Source organism: Phocoena sinus, chromosome 4, assembly GCF_008692025.1.
Source record: "Phocoena sinus isolate mPhoSin1 chromosome 4, mPhoSin1.pri, whole genome shotgun sequence".
Classification (NCBI taxonomy): Eukaryota; Metazoa; Chordata; class Mammalia; order Artiodactyla; family Phocoenidae; genus Phocoena; species Phocoena sinus.
In genome coordinates, this window is record NC_045766.1 from 7,227,895 (window position 1) to 7,249,243 (window position 21,349).

Sequence of the window (21,349 nt, forward strand, 5' to 3'; positions counted from 1 at the left end):
AGATCTGATTCAGTAGGTCCGGGTGGGGCCTGATAATTTGCATTTCTCACAGTTCCAGGTGATGCCAATACTACTGGGCTTCACATCACACTCCTAGCAGCACTTGGCTAAGGGACCATCACCGCGTATGTGCGTTAACCTGCCTTGCACGGCAGCAAAAATAATCTTTGAAAAAATGCAATAGTCATGTGACTTCCCTTAGAACGCTTTGACCGTCCTTAGTTAACTAGCAATGGCGCGAGTCTGACAGCAATCTGACTCCTGTCTCCCTCCCCACCCCATCTGACACCCGGTTCTCCAGTGACACTGGCCTTCTCTCCTTTTCTCAGATGATGCTGTCTCTCCCAGGACCTTTGTACACGCAGCTCTATTTGCCTAGAATCCTTTCATTCTATTCTCCATGCAGTCAATTTCTACTTATCCTTCAAAATTCAACTCAAACATCACTTCCTTGATGAAGACTTCCTCGTACCCCAGATTTGGTCGGATCCCTCTGTCATTCCCTCCCATAGCAGCCTGTAATTTTCCTGCAAGTTACTTAACAGGTCGTGTGATTATTTGATGCGTCTTTCTTTCTCAGTAGACTGTAAGGTACAGGAAATCATAGACTATGTCTTCTTTCTCTTGCACTCTCCCACATGCAAAGCAGAGTGCCTGGCCTGAGTATGGCAGGTGCTCTAAAGTTTGTGTTAAAAGAATAAAGTTCATCATTAGAAGATGCATTCCAATTTTACAATAATAACATTGCTAGCTGCAAGAGTGATCACTAACATTTACAAAGCACTCATGTGCCAGGCACTGCACAGCACTTTACAAGCAGTATTTCATTCAAGCCTATGAAGTAGATGTTACTTATTATTGCCATCTCACAGATGAGAAAACTGAGGCTCAGGAAGTTGAAGTTCATTGCCCCAAATCACATAGATTATAAGTGATGAGAGCTTTTTTGCCAGAGAGATACAAATCTAGACTCATTATTACAGCCAGCATTTATGTGGTTCTTTATATTTTCTATCACTTATTTCCTTTATCGGACCCCCTTGATAGCTTTAAGATATAAGTATTATCTCTGTTCGCCTCTTACAGACAAGATAAAGTATTGAAGGGTGAAATGACTTTGCCAAGGTTACATACAGAATGTCAATATCTGAGCCAGGACCCGAACTCAAGTCTTCACATAGGAAGCTCATAATTTTTCCAACCAACCATGTTGGAAATGGTAAAAAGCGCTCTCTATAATAAGACAATTTCTACTACATATCTGTTCTCAAATATACATCTGAAAATGTGAATTCACTTGAACATCCTGCCAAGTTGCTAAAGGCCAACAACTGGATTGCTTATTAGAAAACTCTTTCAGCTTTGAGAGGTATTTCCATGTCAGAGCTTCTAGGTAGAGCAAAAATACTTCTCTCTTTCACATTCGGGGTGGCAGTGGGGGTGGGTCCCATTATCTCCAACACCAAGCACAAGGATTCCTGAGTTATGTGCAAGTTGCTGGCTTTGTCTGAATTCTCAGTGGCCGCCTCTCCAGCTGCTCTCCCCTTGCCTTTTCTTTCTTTTTTTAAAATTTGTATTGGAGTATAGTTGATTTACAATGGTGTGCTAGCTTCTGCTGTACAGCAAAGTGAATCAGTTATACATGTACATATATCCACTCTTTTTTAGGTTCTATTCCCATATAGGTCATTACAGAGTATTGAATAGAGTTCCCTGTGCTATACAGTAGGTCTTTATTAGTTACCTGTTTTATATATAGTAGTGTGTTATGTGTCAATCCCAATCTCCCAATTTATCCCTCCCCTCCCCTTTTCCCCCCTGGTAGCCATAAGTTTGTTTTCTACTTCTGTGACCTAGACTTTGTCATACTGAGTGAAGCAAGTCAGACAGAGAAAGGCAAATATCATACGATATCACTTATATGTGGAATCTAAAAACATGGTACATATGAACCCATCTCTCTTGCCTTTTCTTGCCAGCGTTCTCTGGGGGGGGCACTCACCACTCTTGGCTTCCTTATTTGTTTACCTCCTTTGTGCCTGCATTGGCCTAGCCTCCGAGAGGCAGCTGTGATAGAAAAGACTTAAGAGAAGAGGGGTGTGGATGAATAAACCTCCAGAACCCAGTCCTGAAACCCTGAATTAAGGACAACATGGTCACTTCCTGGGCAAACATATGTTGATTTAGTAACCTGGCAGAAAACTCCGGAATGCCACTTCCTCTACCTGTGCAAGCTATTTATGTAAAAAGAAAAAAAATATCCTGGCAATGGAATCAATTTCTGCCTAGAAACAGAAAGAAAAGGGAAGGATGGGGTCAGAGGCCTGAGGAAACTTGGAAGAAGAGGGAACTATGAGTTAGAAACAAAAGGGCAAAATGAGCTCACGGGAGACAGACTCATACAGCGTCTCAGGGTTATTCCTATATGGGAGAAGTACAGGGATTCATTTGAAACAGCAAGAGAAATATTTTCATTCAGTAAGCAAGTATCTATTAAGCATTTCTTAAGTATCAAGGACTGTTCTAGGCATGTAGATACCAGGATTAATATGGAATCAGAAAGAAGGGCCACTCTCAACTGTGCACAATCTCATGGGGGAGATAGATGTGTGAAGAGAAAGTTATAACACAGGGTGTGTCTCAGTCAGTTTTGGCTGCTATAACAAAGCACTGTACAAAGACGGGGTGGCTTATAAACAACAGAATTTTTTTTTTCTTAGAGCTATGAAGGCTGGGTGGGCTGGATGTCTGAGCTCAGGGTACTGGCACCATTGGGTTCTGGTGAGGACCCTCCTCTGGGTTGCAGACTGCCAAATTCTCGTTGTGTCTTCACATGGTGGAAAGAGAACGGGCGAGCTCTCTGGCCTCCTCCTATAAGGGCACTAATCTCATTCATGAGGGCTCCACCCTCATGACCTATTACCTCGCAATGACCTCTCCAAATACCACCAAAATGGAATTAGGGTTTCAACATATGAATTTGAGAGGAAATAAAACATTCAGTTCATCACAGGATGGGTCCTACTCTAAAGAAAGGAAGCATGATATGAAACAGAAGGATCAGAATGTCACAGCTGGTGAGGGTCTCACAGGTGAGATAGGCTTGAATTGAGTCTCGATGAATTTATTAGCTTAATGTGAGTGGGGGAGGTGGTGGAGTACCAATCCTGGCAGGGAGAACATCAAGTTCAAAGGCACAAGACAATTTAGAACGTGGAACATGTTTTAAAAAAAAAAGCATTAAATAATGAATCAAGCTGAAGCGGGAGTGGGGAGGTAGCAGGGTGCTGTATGGGAATGATGAGTGAGGGAGGGGGAGAGTGGAAAAGGGGAAGGATGAGTTTGAAGAGATAGACTACAGACCAGAGAAAGCTCATCAATAGCTTTATATGCAGCCTAAAGGATTTGCATTTATCCTGAGACACTATGAGGAACCACTGAAGCCTTGGTCATAGGATAGTAGTATAATCAGGTTTACACTGTGGGAAGATGACTTTGGAAGCGGTGGGAAGAAAGGATTTGAGAGGTCACCATTGGAGATTGGGCAACTAGTACTGATGAAGTGGAATTGCTGCAACCCAGGTGCAGAATCATGAGAATCTGAATAAGGGCAGTGGTAGGAGGGATGGCTGTCTATTATCAGGGCAAAAGGGTCCAGGTGGGACCCCTGGAGGTCTGAATTGCTGGTAACAGTTATTGTGTACATTTGATGGGTGTCACTAAGAAATAGAGCACAGCTCTATTTTTTTTATAATTGTAACCAGTCAATATTTTATAATTATTCATGTTGGAAGTATACTTTTAGCATGTCTAGAATGGTGCAATTTTTGTAATTCATACACAACTTGAAAGAGATAGAGCCTTTTGGCAAAGACATCATAAAATCGTTATATGCTCTCTTTTTAGGTGGTGAGATATCCATGGCTTTCTGGAAGGGTGTGGGAGGCTTGAAACCAGCCCACAGGGCAGGGCTCAGGTTCTCCCCAGGGACAGGCATTGGACTCAGGCATCTAACTGGGAGGTTCTGAGGGTCTGGCATTCTGAGAGATGGGTTCTTCTTGTTGGGAGAACATGTCAGGGGAGGAAGGGGTACTCGTTAAATGGCTATAATATTCAGAACCGGCCTCAGAGGCATGCAACTTGTGTAGTCTACAGTCCCTACACTCAGAAGGGCCCCCAGGCTTTGGTTTCAAGACCTGCTGTTGCCGTCTTGAAATTTTTAGTACGTTTTTTCTAACAAAGGGGTCTGCATTTTCACTTTGCAACTGCAAATTATGTAGCCTGTCCTGACAATGCACGCTGAACCATGGTTATCTCATTTGGTCCTTCATCAAACATCCCTGAGGGTGGCATTGCTGCTCTACTTCAGAGAAGATCAAGCTGATGCTCAGGCAAGCAAGGTCGCTGAACTACAGTACACACTTAGTGAGTGGAGAGAGCTAAGATTCCACCCCAAGTTTTTGATCTCTTTCTACTAGCTATTCAGAGCTAGTCCTTGGCCCGGGCATAGGAAATGTAGTGGGAAGAACTTTACCATGGCTTCCTGCAAGTTCAGTATCATTTCTTCCCACCTCAGAAAGAGAGATAACCTTTCAAATAATGAGCTTCTCTTATTTCAAACGCAACGTGTTTAACTCCAAAGAGTCTCAAACATTGCCTGTGGCTATATTTCATTTCTGGCTCCTAAAGATGGGAATAACGAAGAACCACAGGTACAAAAATGAGTAACTTAATGGATTCTTTTTTTTTTTTTTTACTTTTTTTGTTTCTTCTTTTGAAGTATAGTTTGTTTACAATGTTGTGTTAGTTTCAGGTGTGCAGCAAAATGATTCAGTTATATATATATCCTTTTTCAGATTGTTTTCCCTTATAGATTATTATAGGATATTTAGTAGAGTTCCCTGTGCTATATAGCACGTCCTTGTTGGTTATCTATTTTATATATAGTAATGTGTATAAGTTAATCCCAAACTCCTAATTTATCCCCCCACCAACTTAATGGATTCCTGCCTTCCCAGTCTGCCAGTTATCCCTTGAGAGGTGCCTCTAGCACCTGGGAAGTCCAGCCATCCCCACTCAGGGGCCAGGGCAGGTGAGAGAGTGCCAGGCCATCCTGGGTGGGGTGGCCATGCCTGGCGGCCTGACTTAGTGTTGAAGAGCACAGGGGTCACTGCCAGCACCTGGATTCTGACCCTCCCCCTAACTTCTCTGTGAGTCAGTTTCTTTAACTGTGAGATGGGGGTATTACTAAGATCTGCCTCCAAGGGTTGACAGGAGAAATAATGGGAGAAACAACCCAGGCAAAGAGCAGAGCACAGAGCCTGGCCCACAGTGAACACTCAGCAAATGGGAGCAGTTACTATTTGATGACATCGTCTGTGTTAAGTCAGGAAGGCTGACCTCCAGGAAGTGAAGGTCCGCAGGAATCTAGCTAGTTGGGGAGAATCAGTGACCGCTCAGTTGTGGAAGGACAGGCCCGGCTAAGCACTTCCTGATGAATGAAATGAGGCCCTAGTTAGACGTCTGCCTCGCTTTGTTCTGATCATCCTGGCTGGAGAGCCAGGGTGAGCACAGGCCCCTTCAATAAACGGTCTGACATAAAACTCCTCGTTGATTATACAGTGCAACCTTAACCATGGGTGTAGAAGAAGAACAGGCTTTCTCTCAGAGTAGCTTGTTCAGATATATGCGAAGCAGACCAGGAAAGCTGCCTGGGTACAAAGCCTCAACCCAGGCAAGATAAAAGATAAATTGCAAGGCAGGCTTTTCAGTCAAGTGGCACATGCCAGCCCCAGCCAAGTTCTTTCTGAGCCCTTCCCCTTTGGCCACTATTTCTTTGAAGTCCTTAACCGTATTTGCACTTCTGAGCTTCACCTTTTGAATGCAAAAGACACAGGAGGAAAATATAGAACACTAATCTTCTATCGAGACTGAACAGATTCACTGGAGAATCATCATAAATGCATCATAAAATGCTTTCTATTTCAGAGCAGGCAAAGTCTCAAGTAGGGTCCCAGAGGAAGCAGGCTGGAGAAAGTGGCTGAGAGTAGCAAGAACAACCCGACCCATGGTTCTCTAATAACTTAGCTGTAGAGAGCATGGTAGGGTACTTGCTGGCCCTTCAGACATTATGAAAACTGCAAATTTTGCAAGCATTTTTTAAATTCTGCATTTCAGAGTTAAATGTCCTCTTATTAGACACATACACACACCAAAAGTGTTTCTACAAATCTAGATGTGGCATTTAAAAAACATGGCTGCAATGAACATTGGGGCGCACGTATCTTTTCGAATTATGGTTTTCTCCACATATATGTGCAGGAGTGGGATTGCTGGATCCTATGGTAGTTCTATTTTTAGTTTTTTAAGGAACCTCCATACTGTTCTAACACAACATTGTAAATAAACTGTACTCCAATAAAGTTTTAAAAATAAATTTAAAAAATAAAAACATTTTGGGCACACTTCCTATCAAGAGTTGGGGTCTAGGTGCCCCCGTCATGAATCTGGGTGGACTTGTTTGCTCCATCCACAGTACCGATGTGGGATGGAAGAGGTTATGCTAGAAGATTTCCTAAAATGGGTCAAAAAAGGTCTCACAACTTCTGCCTGCTTCATGGAAGCCTAGACTACCCGGGGCCCCCGGGGTTAAGGAGGCTATGGCAGACACCTCAGTCCACTGTCCCAACTGATCCCAGACTTTCAAGATGCCAAACCTGAGTGAAGCCATCTGAGATCCTGCAAAGCAGTGCATCTCCCATCTGAACCCCACCTCACAACCAACCTCTGCTAACTCCACGTGGAAGATGAATCACTCAGCCAAGCCCAGCTTGGATTCCTGACCTACAATATTGTAAGGCATAAGAGTTTCTATGTTAAGCCACTAAGTTCTAAGGTAGCTCTTCCACAGCTGTAGATAGCTGGAACACTAAATGAACTTTCTTGACTCTACCAGCCTGTAAGTAAGAATACGGTTGCACCCATTTCCCAGAAAAAAGTTTCCAAGGTCCCATCCTCACCAGCTCTTCAGTAAACCAAGTCTCCAAAAGGGCTCTTCACAAATACTTCTAGAATCCAGTGTAAATGTCCCCACAGGCTAGTCCTCTTGGCTTCCAAGCATGCAGCACTCTGCGTTCTGCGTTGCCCTCCAGGTTCACTTGGATGCCCTCAGTTGTGCCAAAGGCACTACCCTGAGACAGGCTGGGACCTGGGACCCTTTGCTGAAGTGCTTGCACCTGGACAAACATCTCTTCCAGCAACAAAATACAAAGAAACTATAAGGGACTAAAAATAACTGTGTACATGCCCAGTTGGGGCAAGTTATGGACAACAAGATACAAAAAAACCCAATTGCTATTTCTGAAGAGCTGGGAGCAAAAGCAGGGTACTGTGCATGCCCCCTACACATGACACCACCAAAGAGGTGGGCAAACCACCTAAGCCACACCTCTGGGCCCACCCCTGGACCTGCCCCTACCCTCACCCCATATAAGGAACCAGCTCGCCCCCCAACCCCCATCCCGGGTAAGCGAGCAAGGGAACCTGTTGCTTTTTCTTGCTCCCTCCTGCTGAAGCAGGGGCCCCAATAAAGCCTTTCCTGAATTTCTTGTCTGGCCTCATCAATTACTATTGATTGAGGAGGCCAAGAACCCTGGTCAGTAACAATCTCATGCTAAGCTCATGTCCGTGGGTCTACGGCTCTGACAGCCTCAACAGCCTGAGGAGATTTTTTTTTTTTTTTTGCGGTACGCGGGCCTCTCACTGCTGTGGCCTCTCCCGTTGCGGAGCACAGGCTCCGGACGCGCAGGCTCATTGGCCATGGCTCACGGGCCCAGCCGCTCCGCGGCATGTGGGATCTTCCCAGACTGGGGCACGAACCCGTGTCCCATGCATCGGCAGGCGGACTCCCAACCACTGCGCCACCAGGGAAGCCCTGAGGAGATCTTTAGGAAAATATTGCCCTTGCCCTTGCAACACCTCTCTCTGGGTCTGGAGTCGTCTGAGTCCAGGGCTATGTGGGGAAATGATCCTTTTTTTGCTCAGAATTATCTTTCTTCCTCCCCAGGGCTCAATCAAGCCTAAGATAAAGTTTCTTTTATTTTCTGTAATCTCAAGCCTGGTTTCCTTAGATCTGTTGAAATAGATTCTTGGCTGGCTGACTTGCTCATTGCTCTCTAGATGTGGTGAAAATCTAAAGCTACTACAAATGATGCCCATGTTGGGAACCCCCATATTCACAGAAGACACTCATTTAGACACTGCACTTTCCATTACAAAGCATTTTCCTCTTATGGCTGGGCACAGCACACCTTGCTCTGAAATTTGGATCCTACATGAAACCATTCTATATGCAATGCTACAAGCCCATTTCCTAACAGTCAAATGGTCAAGTCACATATGTTATACATTTAAAATGTCAATTTTAATCTGACGTTCTACAACCCCAAGGCTTTGCCTTTTCTCCTATACAGAGCTGCAGTCCTAAAATGCCTGAAGGGCATAATCAAATATTCTAAAAATCTTCTGCAGAGTCACACTGAATAACTGAGTGTAATGGAACTAAGAATATATGGTGCCCACTAGAGACTCACTTCAGAAATAAGGCAACATATAGATTGAAAGTGAAGGTATGGGAAAAGATATTCCATAGAAATGGAAACAAAGAGAAAGCTTGTGTAGCTATATTCATAAAAGACAAAAAGGACTAAAGCAAAGACTGTCATAAAAGACAAAGAAGGGCACTGCATAATGATAAAGAGGTGAATCCAGCATGAAGATATAGCATTTATAAATATAAATACATCCTACATAGGAGCACCAAAATATGTAAAGCAAATATTAAGAGACCTAAAGAGAGAAATGGACAGACAGCAATAAACTAATAGTAGGGGACTTTAACAGCCCCACTTACATCACTGTATAGACCATTCAGAAGAAAATCGATAAGGAAGCATTGGCCTTAAACAACACATCAGACCAGCTGAATCCTATGTCTCTTGATAGTCTTATGGGGTTTCCTTATATGTAACAATTTGGTTTTTTCTTGCTGCTTAAGGTTTTCTCTTTATCTGTCATGTTTGATATTTTAAATATAGTGTGTCTTGGTGTGGATCTCTTTGGGTTCCTCTTTTACAGGACTTGGCTTCCTGGACCTGGATGTTAGTTTCCTTTCCTAGGTTAGGGAAGTTTTCAGCTGTTATTTCCCCAAATAGTTTTTCTTTTCTCTCTCTCTTTTCTGGGACCACCATAATGTGAATGTTATTCTACTTGATGTTGTCCCATAGGTGTCTTATCTTCTATTTTTTTTTTTTCATGTGTTTTTTTCCTTTTGCTGCTCTGTATGGGTGAGTTCCATTATTTTGTCTTCTAGTTTGCTGATCTGTTCTCCTGCTTCTTCTAGTCTGCTGTTGAACCTCTTGTGTATTTTTCAGTTCAGTTATTGTATTCTTCAGCTCTGGGACATCTGTTGGTGCTTTCTTATATTTTCTCTCTCTCTGCTCAGTTCATCCATTCTTCTGAGTTTGTGAGCCTCTTTATGATCATTGTTTTGAATTCTTTATCAGGTAGATTACTCATCTTCATACAATTAAAGTCTTCTTCTGAGGTTCTGCCTTGTTCTTTTGTTTGAAACAGACTTCTCTGTTTCTTCATTCTGCTTGACCCTCTGTTTCTGTTTCTATGCATTAGGTAGAACAGTTACATATCCCAGTCTTGAAGGAGTGGCCTTGTGCAGAAGATGAACTTATTCAAACTTGCCTGAGCTCTTGGTTGTCTTTCAAAGCTCTGTGATTGTCTAAACCACCTGACTTATTCTTGATATGTCTCCTTTGTTGAGATTATGCTGAGACATGTCAGTGTCCCAAAGGGAGGCATCTCATTTAGCGCCTAGTTTTTGGTTGATTGGAAGACAGACCCTCAGGCAGCAGCTCTTACAGTAGGCAAATATATACAGACTTGTGAGGCCACAACTGTAATCCCTACTGGCCTCCAGAGCAGATCTGGAGGTGTCCCATGGGTGATGGTTACACAAATCAGGGCTACAGCTGAGTATTTAAGCTCCTTGCTGTAAAGTCTTACCAAGCTTTAGTGAGGCTGAAGGAGTGCGAAGGGATGGTGTCGCCCCACTTACTCTCCCTGGGAGCACCTCCTTAGACCCTAGATGTGGCGGAAACCTGAAAGCCCGTCCCTCAGACTGAAGCTCCAGGACAAGTAAACAAGCGTTTTTCACAGAAAGATGGGTTGTGTTTCAGTTTGCTGTCTGTGCAGTTCCCTGGGGGTGGTGGCCTACCAATAACTGTCTTTCCAATTGTTACAGTCCTGTGGAACACAGTACCTTCAGCTCCTTGGCCACCAGGGCCAGGGGATCAAGGGGTGTCCCCTGTGTGGATTGTGTGCACGTGCTGGCTTTAGCAAGGCAGCTGCAGAGCATAGGGAGTGGGGCACAGTCACCAGCTTCAGAAAGGCACTGGGAAAATGTCTGGACTGCACACACCTGTGGGTTTTAACAATGCAGCAGGAGAATGCCTTGCTCATGCGTGTGTGCTGGCTTTACACTGGGAGTGAGGGAATGCCCCGACCATCCATGCTCACCAGCCCCATCCAGGAAGCAGGGTGCTGCAACTACCCACATTCTCTGGCTTCAGCAAGGCGGCAGGACTGTGCCTGGAAACGTGGCAAGAGATGTGCTCTTGGGGCAGGTGGAGAGTGTAATAACGGCACCTGCCAGCACCTCTGTCTCCAGGGAGAGTTTCAACTGCTGCCTGTCCCTTCAGCAGAGGCTTCTAGGTTAGCAAGTGAGTCCCCTTCACATATAGTCTAGATGCTTTTCAAACTGCTGTTTGTTCACTGGGTCTTGGGGTGTGTGAGATTGCTATGTGAGCCCTTTGAAAAGGAAATCTCAGTTTCTTATAGCACTTTGGGTCCCTTGGACACCACCTGTTGGTTTTCTTAGCCAGGTATTTTGGGGGTTCCTCTCTCTGATGTAGCTCCCAGGGGTTGGGGTGTCTGATGTGGGGTACCAACCCCTCATTTCTCCAGAAGAAGTGCTGGATTGGTGAGATCCCCCCCTATTGTGAGTCACCATGCCAAGGGTGGGGATTTTGCTAAGACCATGTCTCTGCCTTTCCTACCCATCTCGATGTGGTCCTTTTAACCTTTGTTGTGAAGAAGTAGTTCATGTAGCTTTCAAATCTTTTTTTTTCCTTTAACACGTTTATTAAACATTTCTCATGAGATAGGCACTGAGGAAAATAAAAGCATGAATAGGACCAACTGCTCCAATTATCTATTTGAGGACACACACACATAAACAACTGTAAAACAATTCGACAAAGGTTTGTATGAGGTCCTGCTGGAACAGGGAGAAGGGGGTCAGGTGTTTAGCCTGGCTGTCTGGAAGAAAATTCCAGAGAAAGGACATTTAAGTTGCTTCCTGAAGGGAACCCCACATGCATATTTCCAGAGGCAAGACAATATGAGGCCTGTTTGGGGAACAGAGTGAAATTCCACATGCACGTGAAGGAAGAGTTTTTTATTTATTTAACATTATGTCCCTGACATTTACTCTTCAAAGGACTTCAAATGCATGAGCTCATGCATTTTTCAAATCTTCAAATTAGGTTTCAGATCTTTTTCAAAGGGAAATGATCCAGATGTAGCTATAGATTTGGTGTGTCCATGGAAGGAGGTGAGGTTAGGATCTTCCTATGCCACTATCTTGGACTCTCCTCTCCTTGGCATTAACATTTCTAGACATTCTACCATGTCATGAGAAAATTAAAAGAAGAAATGTGAAGTGCATCAGTGAGTAAAGAAAATGAACAAAGGAGAACTGCTGGGGCAAGTGCAAGGTGAGCACATAGGGCTGTGTTCACATCATTTCTCTGCATCACACTTTCTTCATCTGTAAATGTGAGATAATTCATATTTACTTTGAAGTGTTATTACAAAAATTAAATAAAATAACCTATGTGCTGCTTGGCAGAATATAATCAATTAGATTTATTATTACTTAGATATCATGTATACTTTTTATTAATGTTAAAAGTTTAATAATGGTATTTTCATTGTATATTTATTTATGTTTACCTTCTGTTTGAGCTAGTGATCCCCGTTTTCTATTGAGAGTGGTGATTTAGTTTCCTTTGCTTGCAATTAGAGTAAAAATAAAAGAGTCAACTTAAAGAAAAACGTTAAGCAAGCAATAGTTCGGTAGGTACATGGACATAAATAAAAAATCTTGAAAGTGACATGGGAATGATTGAGTCTGTGAGTTAAGAGACTTTTCCACCACCCTATCAGACTCAAGATTCCCTTCTGTAACAAACTCTTGTATTTCCCTCTTTTCTATTTAGAACTGAAAAATCTAAATAATAAAACTTGCCTGCCTATAATGCACATTATTTTCAGAAAAGTTTTCAGACATTCTATATTATTAACAGTAATATAACAGAAATAAAAGTGAGGTTGTCTCTGGTAAAATAATATGGATCACAACATGAAATGCTCAGGTATGACAGACGACAACAGAAGATGTTATGAAGCAGTTGGATAATTGGACCAATATACAAAATCACTGTAAATGCAGCAGCTCCAAGTGCAGAACCTGGGCAGATGTGCAGAACCTGGGCAGATGGGCATATCCGTGACAAGTATTGGGAGACAGTGACAAGATTTTCTTAAATGGTGAAGTTCTAAATGAGATAAAGTTCAATCTTCTCTCACTACACTATGGTTTTATTCTTGGAAATTCAGTAGGAAATTAAAGTCTTCCCAAAAAAACACTGTGTGTTAAGTTCCAAGTTCAAGTCATTAGAAACCAGGGTTTTACTTCCTGGAAAGCCTGGTGGGGCATTAGAAAGTCATGCACTGCATAATACTGGACTGTTAACTACAGGTACTATTCTGTACAGACCTCTACAACTTACCCATCTTGCATAACTGAAACTTTATATCTACTGAGCAACAATTTTACATTTTCCGCTCCTCTCCACCCTTGGCAACTGCCATTCTATTCTCTGCATGTATGAATTTGACCATTTGAGATACCTAATATAAGGGGAATCATGCAGTATTTGTCCTTCTGTAATTGGCTTATCTCACTTAGTATAATGTTAAGAGGATAGATCTCATGTTAAGTGTTCTTACCACAAAAAACAAACAAAAAAACACAAAAGAACACAGGAAATTTTTAGAGGTGATGGATATGCTTAGTACCTTGATTGTGGTGATGGTATCATGGCTGTATGCATATGTCCAAACTCATCAAAATATACACATTAAATTTTGAAACATTTTGTATATCAGTTATACCTCAATAAAGCTCAGGAAGAAAGGAGAGATAGAGAAAAGGAAGGAAGGAGGAAAGAAGGAAAGAGAAAGAGAGAGAAAGAAAGAAAGAAAAAAGAAAGAAAGAAGAAGAAAGAAAGAAAGAAAGAAAGAAAAGAAAAAGAAAGAAAGAAAGAAAAGGAAGGAAGAAAGGAAGGAAGAAAGGAAGGAGGGGAAAGAAAAGAAAAGAAAGAGAAAGAAGAAAAGAAAAGAAGAGAAAAAAGAAAAGAATGGAAGAAAGAAAGTCAAGTTAAGCAGTGGACAATTCTTCAATTGCAAGACCACCCCATACATTACAGTATATCTAGCATCCCTGATTCCTGCCCATTAAATGGCAAAAGAACCCCCAATTTTGAGTCAAACACCCCCAGACACTGGCAGAATGCTCCTAGGAGGTGGTACCATTCCTACTCCCACAAACAACCAGTGGTTTAAAAGCAAGGACCTTAGAGTCAGAGGATTTTTATATATTCTGGTTTCTTTATTTATGATCTTGGGGAAGTGACTTAAATTCTAATCTGTCTAATGTAAGTGTAACCAGGTGTTATGGGTTTAATTTTGTTCCCCCAAAAGTGTAAGTTAGAGTCCTAACCCACAATACCTCAGAATGTAACCTTATTTGGAGATACAGTCTTTACAGAGGTAAGCTAAGATAAGGTCATTAGGGTGGGCACTAAACCAATATGACTGGTGTCCTTATAAAATGGGGAAATTTGGACACAGACACACATGCAGGGAGAATAGTATGTGAAGATGAAAGCAGAGATCAGGGTGATGCTTCTACAAGGTAAAGAATACCGAAGAAAAAAAAAAAAAAAAAAAGAATACCGAAGAGTGCCAGAAGCTAGGGGAGAGGGATGGAACAAACTTCTCCTGTCAGCCCTCAAAAGAAACCAACCCAACTGATACCTTGATATCCAACTTCGAGACTTCAGAATAGTGATACAATAAACTTCTGTTGTTTAAGCCACTCATTTTGTGGTAATTTGTTATGATAGCCCTAGCAAACTAATATATCAGGATAATGTTTTTGCAAAATTAACTATATCATTTTAATTTTCTTCTTAAATCTTTCTTCTCTTGCAGCATTTCTCTTCTTGTTGAATCTACTTAATATAAAAATAGGCTTGAAAGATAAGGTTTCTGCAGAGAAGATATGCTAAGATAAATGTATTAAGGTTGGGGTTTGTAGATTCAACCATGATGGTCTTCCATGACACAGAGATGATACAATTTTCTACTGCTAACATTTAAGCCAAGAAGCCAGAGTTAGGAAGAAGACAAATATGACATGACATCCCAGCTTGTCCATTCTCAGCTTGAGGGATTGTGAGAAAGTAGGGGAGGCCGGAAATAATCTCCTCTCTATGAGGTTTCACAGATTTGAAGCAGGGAAAAGCTGTGTGTGTGTATTTTTCTTATCAATTATTTTTTTATTTCTTCCTTTTTAAAATTTTATGTTTTTTAATACATTTTAAAGGTTACTTTCCATTTAGAGTTATTACAAAATACTGGCTGTATTCCCCATGTTGTACAATATATCCTTGTACCCTACCTTATACCCAGTAGTGTTTTGATAGCTTTTTTTTGAAATATTGAAGGCAGAAGAGACATTTTACCTTCTCTTTGGGACACTTGAGAGAACCTGCTTGTCAGACTACCTCTTTATCAGCATGAAGGTGGCTGCCCACTTTTGAGGAAACGTGATAGCATAAAGGATGCTCGAGTGTACTCAGTCTCCCTTTGCTTCCATGTGTGAAGGATGGGAATGCTCACCTAAGGTATCCATTATCCTCCCAAGGCTAGCAATACAGAGGATAGAGAACAATAATGAATGCCTTGATCAGTGGCATGATGAAAGAGAGGCAAAAATGAAGAGAGATCTATAGTGGTTTCAAGAGCTAAGCGGAAGTGAAGTCATGTAGGGAGCATCACCAGACACAGAATGCAGCTGCAAATGCCAATAAGGGGAGCATCAGACAGATGGGTCAGGCATGAAGCAGTGAACACACAAGGAGTTAGGGGGACCCTTTCTACACTATGCCATGAGTTAGTATAAGATCCTCACATCCCAACCATGCAAATGGAAATTTAGACAGAAAGAAAGGAGAAGGAGATGATAAAAAATTGTACTTATATCCCCAAAGCAATTATACCTTGCCTAAAGGGATTATTTAAAATACAGCAGTGGCCATGAAAACTTTGGTTTTGAAATATGCCCAATCCTTTCACAAAATGAAAGTAACTAAGATAGCAAAATCAGAAATCCAAAAACTACATTATCAACCAAACTATATGACAGTGTGTCCCCATAAACCTGAGAATACAGAATGATGAGCAATACCAGCTAAGAAGCTAGACCCTTGCAGGAGCAGCAGCTTTATTTAAAAAAAAAAAAATGTCAGAAAGAAGGTTTTTAATAGCCCTAGAGCTTGGGACCTCATAATTTGTCAACAAGTGTCTACTCCCCAAAGAAGAAATCCTCTGGAAGTAGAGGATTCCACACACAGATCTGAAAATGATTAAAACTAACACAGAGCTTCCCAGTCTCCAATTTGCAGGTGAGTGAGAATGGGCTACAGAAAGGTAGGATGGTGTTGGGGTTGCCTGAGCCTCCAATGTTCTCAGAAAACCCAGCAGAAATTCTTTCCTGGATGTATAGAACTCACTGAGGTATAGAACTATACCCAGGAGAAACTGCTCAAACCAGAGCCCTACTTGGTCAGAGCAGGAAAATCAGGGTAAAGAAAGGAAACATTTCTAATACTAGTGTGAAACAGGTCCTCACTAGGAGAGGAGACCTAACTCAGAAAGAAACCAAAATTGTAAGCTATGTGGGGAAAGTATTAAAAAAAAAAAAAAAGAAAACTTTTTGGGAATGGCAAAAGGAGACATAGGTTTAGGAAAGTTTTCCTAGCACACCTCTATATTCAATATTCTTAAAGTTGAGAAAAAAAATCAAACATGACAATAGAAAAAGATGAAAGAGAAGATAAAGAGAAAAATTATCTGAATACAGATACAGAAAGTAAAAACACATCCAAAATGTTCCATAAGCACACAAAACCCAAATATTTCAAAATAAGTAAAAAGTAATTAAGAAAATTTACAAACTTTGAAATAACTACATACATAACCTACATTGATTTATAAAAGTTCAGAAATAGTATGACTAGGAGTTATGGGATGAACTGTATGCCCTCAAAAATTCATATGTTGAAGTCCCAATCCCCATTACCTCAGAATGTGACTGTATTTGGAGATGGGAGTCTTTAAAGATGTAATTACTTAAAAAGAAGTCATTTGGGTGGGCCCTAATCTAATATGACTGGTGTCATAAGAAGATGAGATTAGGACAAAGACACACAAAGGGAAGACCATATGAAGACACGGAGAAAAGACAGCCATCTATAAGACAAGGGGAGAGGCTTAAAAAGAAACCAACCATTCCAACACCTTGATTTGGGGCTTCTAGCTTTCAGGAATGTAAGAAAATTAATTTCTGTTGTTTAAGCCACCCAGTCTATAGTTTGTGATGGCAGTATGAACTAAGATACAAGTCAAAAGAGTGATATAAATAATATGACCTAACTGAGCTCAGGAGAGGATATAAATGAAAGATAAAGAACTGAAGACTTAAAGAGAAGAAATACAAGTGTGAATAGACACCACAAAAGGAAAGGAAAGGAAATAAATTGCACAAGGTGAAAAATTGAAAACAAAAAATAAAATAAATGAAAAAGAGGAAGAAAATGATAGGTACAGAGGACAGGCAAAGAAGATCCAACACACATGTAATAAGTGACTGTAAAGAGGAAAATCAAAGTGAGAAAACAGATTAACGATAATTAAAATTCAAGAAAAATTTCCCCAAGTAAAAGGGTCTTAAACATAAATACTACAGGGCACATCACATATCAGAGGAAAAGTCTGATCCAAAAACTTCTAAACCAGGTATCAGTAAACTGGCCTGTAGGTCAAATCTAGCCCACCTCCTGTTTTTGCAAATAAAATATTTATTGGAAGACAGTAACACCCATTCATTTACATATTTTCTTGGGTTGTTTTCACACTATGGTGACATAGGTGGGTACTTGCAACATAGGCTGTATGGCCTGCAGAATGTATAATATTTACTCTCTGGCACTTTACAGAAAGAGTTTGCTGACCTTGGTCTATGCCAAGATATATTCCAGTAAAACTATTAGATTATAATAAAATGAAAAAATGAAATGAAATAATAAAATAAAATAAATTCATTGAACATCCAGGACAAAACACCAACTCACTTAATTAGCGGCACTTTTAGGGTAAAATAATACTCTATGCCAGTACACAAAAGAATAACATAATTGAGATAGTAAAGTGAAGAAAATATAAACCAAAGGTTTAATTTTCACCCGAATTGATCTACAAGTACAAAGGTCACAGTCATACTGTTATCAAAATGCAGGGGCTCAGGGAAACAATTTCCATGAGCTCTTCCTAAGATGGCTCAGAAAACAAGCTTCTGACAATGAAGAAATTATTGGAGAAGCTTTAGGACAGAATATAAGGTGATCATTATTTCACTGTAGCAACAAGATTAAATAAAGGAGGATAAGAGTGACAAAATACATGCAATTGTTATTTGAGCTGACAATGTAAATATAACTATGAAAGAGGTGAGAGAGGAACATAGAGCGATAATAAGGAAAGCAGACCATGCATGCTGATTATCTTATAGATATTAACTGGTACTAAAAGGACATTACTTTAAATTAGCTTGTGGGGAGAGAAAGGAGGGAGAAATGGTTCCTGGGTAACTATAACATTGCTTATGATAGAAAATGAAGACAAAAATCTTTAAAAAGTGGGACTATACAATATAAACATACCACATAAAAGATAACTTTTAGAAAAAACACAAAACTTTCTAAATAACAACAGTAGTACATAAAAAAGAGAGAGAGACAGAGACAGAAAGAGCAAAGAAAACAGATAACATTCTAGAGGGAACACAAATGTCCATCAGTAAGGGAGTCGTTGAACTGAATCATATGATGTAATACTATGCAAATGAGTGATCACATTTTAGAGGGAACACAAGTGTCCATCAGTAGAGGTTTATTTAACTGACTATGTAATACTATAATGGATCCACATGATGTAATACTGTAATTGACTAGGATGGATCCATATGATGCAATACTATGATTGATCCATATGATGTAATACTGTACAAAAGAATGAGTGATTGTCATCCAGCATATGTTGTTCTAAAATGTATACACAGTTGTAAAAGATATTGCTCTGCAACTATAGAATAGTGTGCAAAGTATGCTGTGTGTAAAAGAGGAGGGAACCACTCTATAAGTAAAGTATTGCTGATATTAAAAAAAAAACAATGAGGATAAACACCAAATTTATAAAATTGTTACCCTTGGTTCAGGTACCCATACATTTGTTTGTCTAGAATGGCCGTGGTTAATGCCTTTTGTATATCAGCAGAAGTGGAGGGGACTGCTTTTTGAAAAGACATCGTAATGGTCTATTACTGATGTATAGGTAGAATCGGGGCAATTTAAAGGGAGGACAAGAAATAAGAAATGTTAACTCCTGCACATAAAAATATAAAATATTACTCTCTGTATTTTAGCCAAAGAAAAGTTTGAGTATTATGCTTATCTGTGAAGCTAGTTGTCTTCTTATTTATTACCTAATTTTTAAAAACCTTATTCTTTCTTGGTGCCTTTAATGATTTCCATCCAAAGGGGTCCAAGGTTGTAGGCATCTTTATAAAAAACTAGGCTCGGGAAACTCTTTTAGGGGTTCACTTCCACCCTGTGCTTTATATTTCTACTTTTCTGACCTCCAAAGTCTCCACCCTTTGGCCTTGCCACCTAAATTCTCCTCCTTGGCCTTAACCTTTCTCAGAGGTGCCACATTTGGATATTGTGAGAAGGCTTAAAAAGGAAGAAACAAATGGATTTGGAGAGACCTGTACAAGGCACCTATCTTAAGAAGGACAAGTCTGCAGTCAGCGGATATTTCAGACAAAGCCTCTCCTTTTCCCTTTGTTCACCAGATGGCGGTTTTATCACTCCCTACCAGTTTGCATTCTCAGTGACCAACTCCATTTTCTTTTATCTCAGGCCCCCTTTTCAGTGATTGTGGTAAAATTAGATAGAGCTAGAATCCTTTTATTTTATCGTATTTGCAATGTAGGCCTTATCTATTGACACTGGGAAGGACACAATGGTCTGAACTGTGTTCCTGGTGCCAAAGAACTGGAAATCCTATCCCTCCCAGAGGGCTGCTTGCCAATACTTCCTGACTACCATGCATCCAAAATTCACACAATCAAGGACTGTCCTCCAAAGACAAATAACTTTTAAAAGATATCTATTAGATAGATAGATAGATAGATAGATAGATAGTTGATATCTATTCCCATGTAGGAACCAAGCACTGTGGAAACTATACCCATCCCTAGATACTTTTTCATTTAGAAGAGAGTCAAAACCATAGCCACAAGAAAATAGTATTGCCAGTGGCAGTGTTGAGTCCAGGAAAATGTACTCCCACCCTGAGACACTGTGTGTCTCTTATTTTGTCTCTAGAATTTAAGAATAGTGAGAAAGGCTCTGTGAACAGGAAACTGGAAGAGAAAATGCCTATGCTCATGTCCTTTAAATTAACTTCTTTTTCTGCTGTCAAACACTTGGATCTCTGTCCCTAATGACTGACGCTGAGATGTGGTTCTTAAAGATGGAAAACTATCTCTGAATAGTTAACTATCTCTGGATCTGTTAATATATTAACAACCATCATATCTGATATATATCTTAAGCATGACCACAATATAATACACTTTATTTTAACATATATTGCCTCAGTTAATATATTGACATTGAATAATTGTAATTCTAATGCTAAATTTTCAGGTAGTTTATGCTGTTAATGGCTAAAACAAGGCCATCATCCAAGTTATTTGTGGAACTTCAATAACAGACTGTATTTATATAAAATACCATTAAGCCTTAGTGGGAGTTATGGAGCAATTACAGCAATGGGAGTTAAAAGAAGGTGGGTGACCTTTCACAACTGTCCAAGGAGCACCCATCAGAAAAAGCCAACTCACCGTTCTTCTTGTAGAACATAATTTCTCCTTTGAATTCTGCTTTTTCCTCCAAGGACTTTTCTATCTGAAGCATCAGTTGCTCGTTGGTCTCAACCCCGAATAAGAATTTGCAGCTACAACTCTTCTGCATGACTTCTGTTCGGGCAAATCCAGCAAGCTCACAGAAGCCATCCGAACAGTAGACTATGGGGAAACCCTTAGCCACCTGGGCGTTGGCGAGGATGAAGTTGCTATCTGTAGAGCAACAAGAAGACAGCAAGTAAACAAGCATGAGAAATTCTTTGTAAATTGCACTTTCAGTAACAAATCACAAGCACATATGTTTAGCCCACATTACCTAAAATGCAAGTCCTGATGGGCTGGGGTGGAAAAAAAGACACCCCAAAACATAGAACGGCATTGCCCAGCAGAAGTATGTATTAAGCTCCGACATTGGTTTGCATTTTGAAACACACCATGGAGGGAAGAGAGTATTCCTTGGCCTGCTTTGAGGCACTTACCATCTACCTAACAGTAAGGGATGGTGCTTCTGAGTGTGGCTTCTGGTTCATAGCTTGAATCTGCCACTTGATGTACAGATGACCTTGAACAAATTACTCACATATTCTGAACCTCAGTTTCCCTAGGTTTGGTTTCCCTAAAAGCAGACCATGAGGCAAGGATTTGACTGTAAGCAGTTTATTTGGCAGGTGATTCTAGGAAGTAAGGAAGTGGGCAGGGAGGAAAGGTAATAAAGGGTGAGACAGAAAGGGGTTTACAGATATGAGCAACTGAGGCTCAATCACACAGGGACACACAGAAGAAATGACTAGGCAGAACACAGCTCAAACTTTTCCCAAAGAGGAGAGAAAGCCAGGGTATTTATCCACCTCCATGAGTGTCTATACCTCATTGGTTAGG

At 40.7% G+C, this 21,349-nt stretch overlaps 1 protein-coding gene across 1 annotated transcript in view; it reads right to left on the minus strand.

Annotated features, from left to right (window-relative positions):
- KCNH8 (potassium voltage-gated channel subfamily H member 8) overlaps window positions 1–21,349 on the minus strand; it is a 401,601-nt gene that overhangs the window by 239,328 nt on the left and 140,924 nt on the right. Inside the window, exon 2 of the mRNA XM_032630495.1 lies at window positions 20,450–20,683. Within this exon, the coding sequence (XP_032486386.1) occupies window positions 20,450–20,683 (234 nt within the window). The remainder of the gene's footprint in view (window positions 1–20,449; window positions 20,684–21,349) is intronic.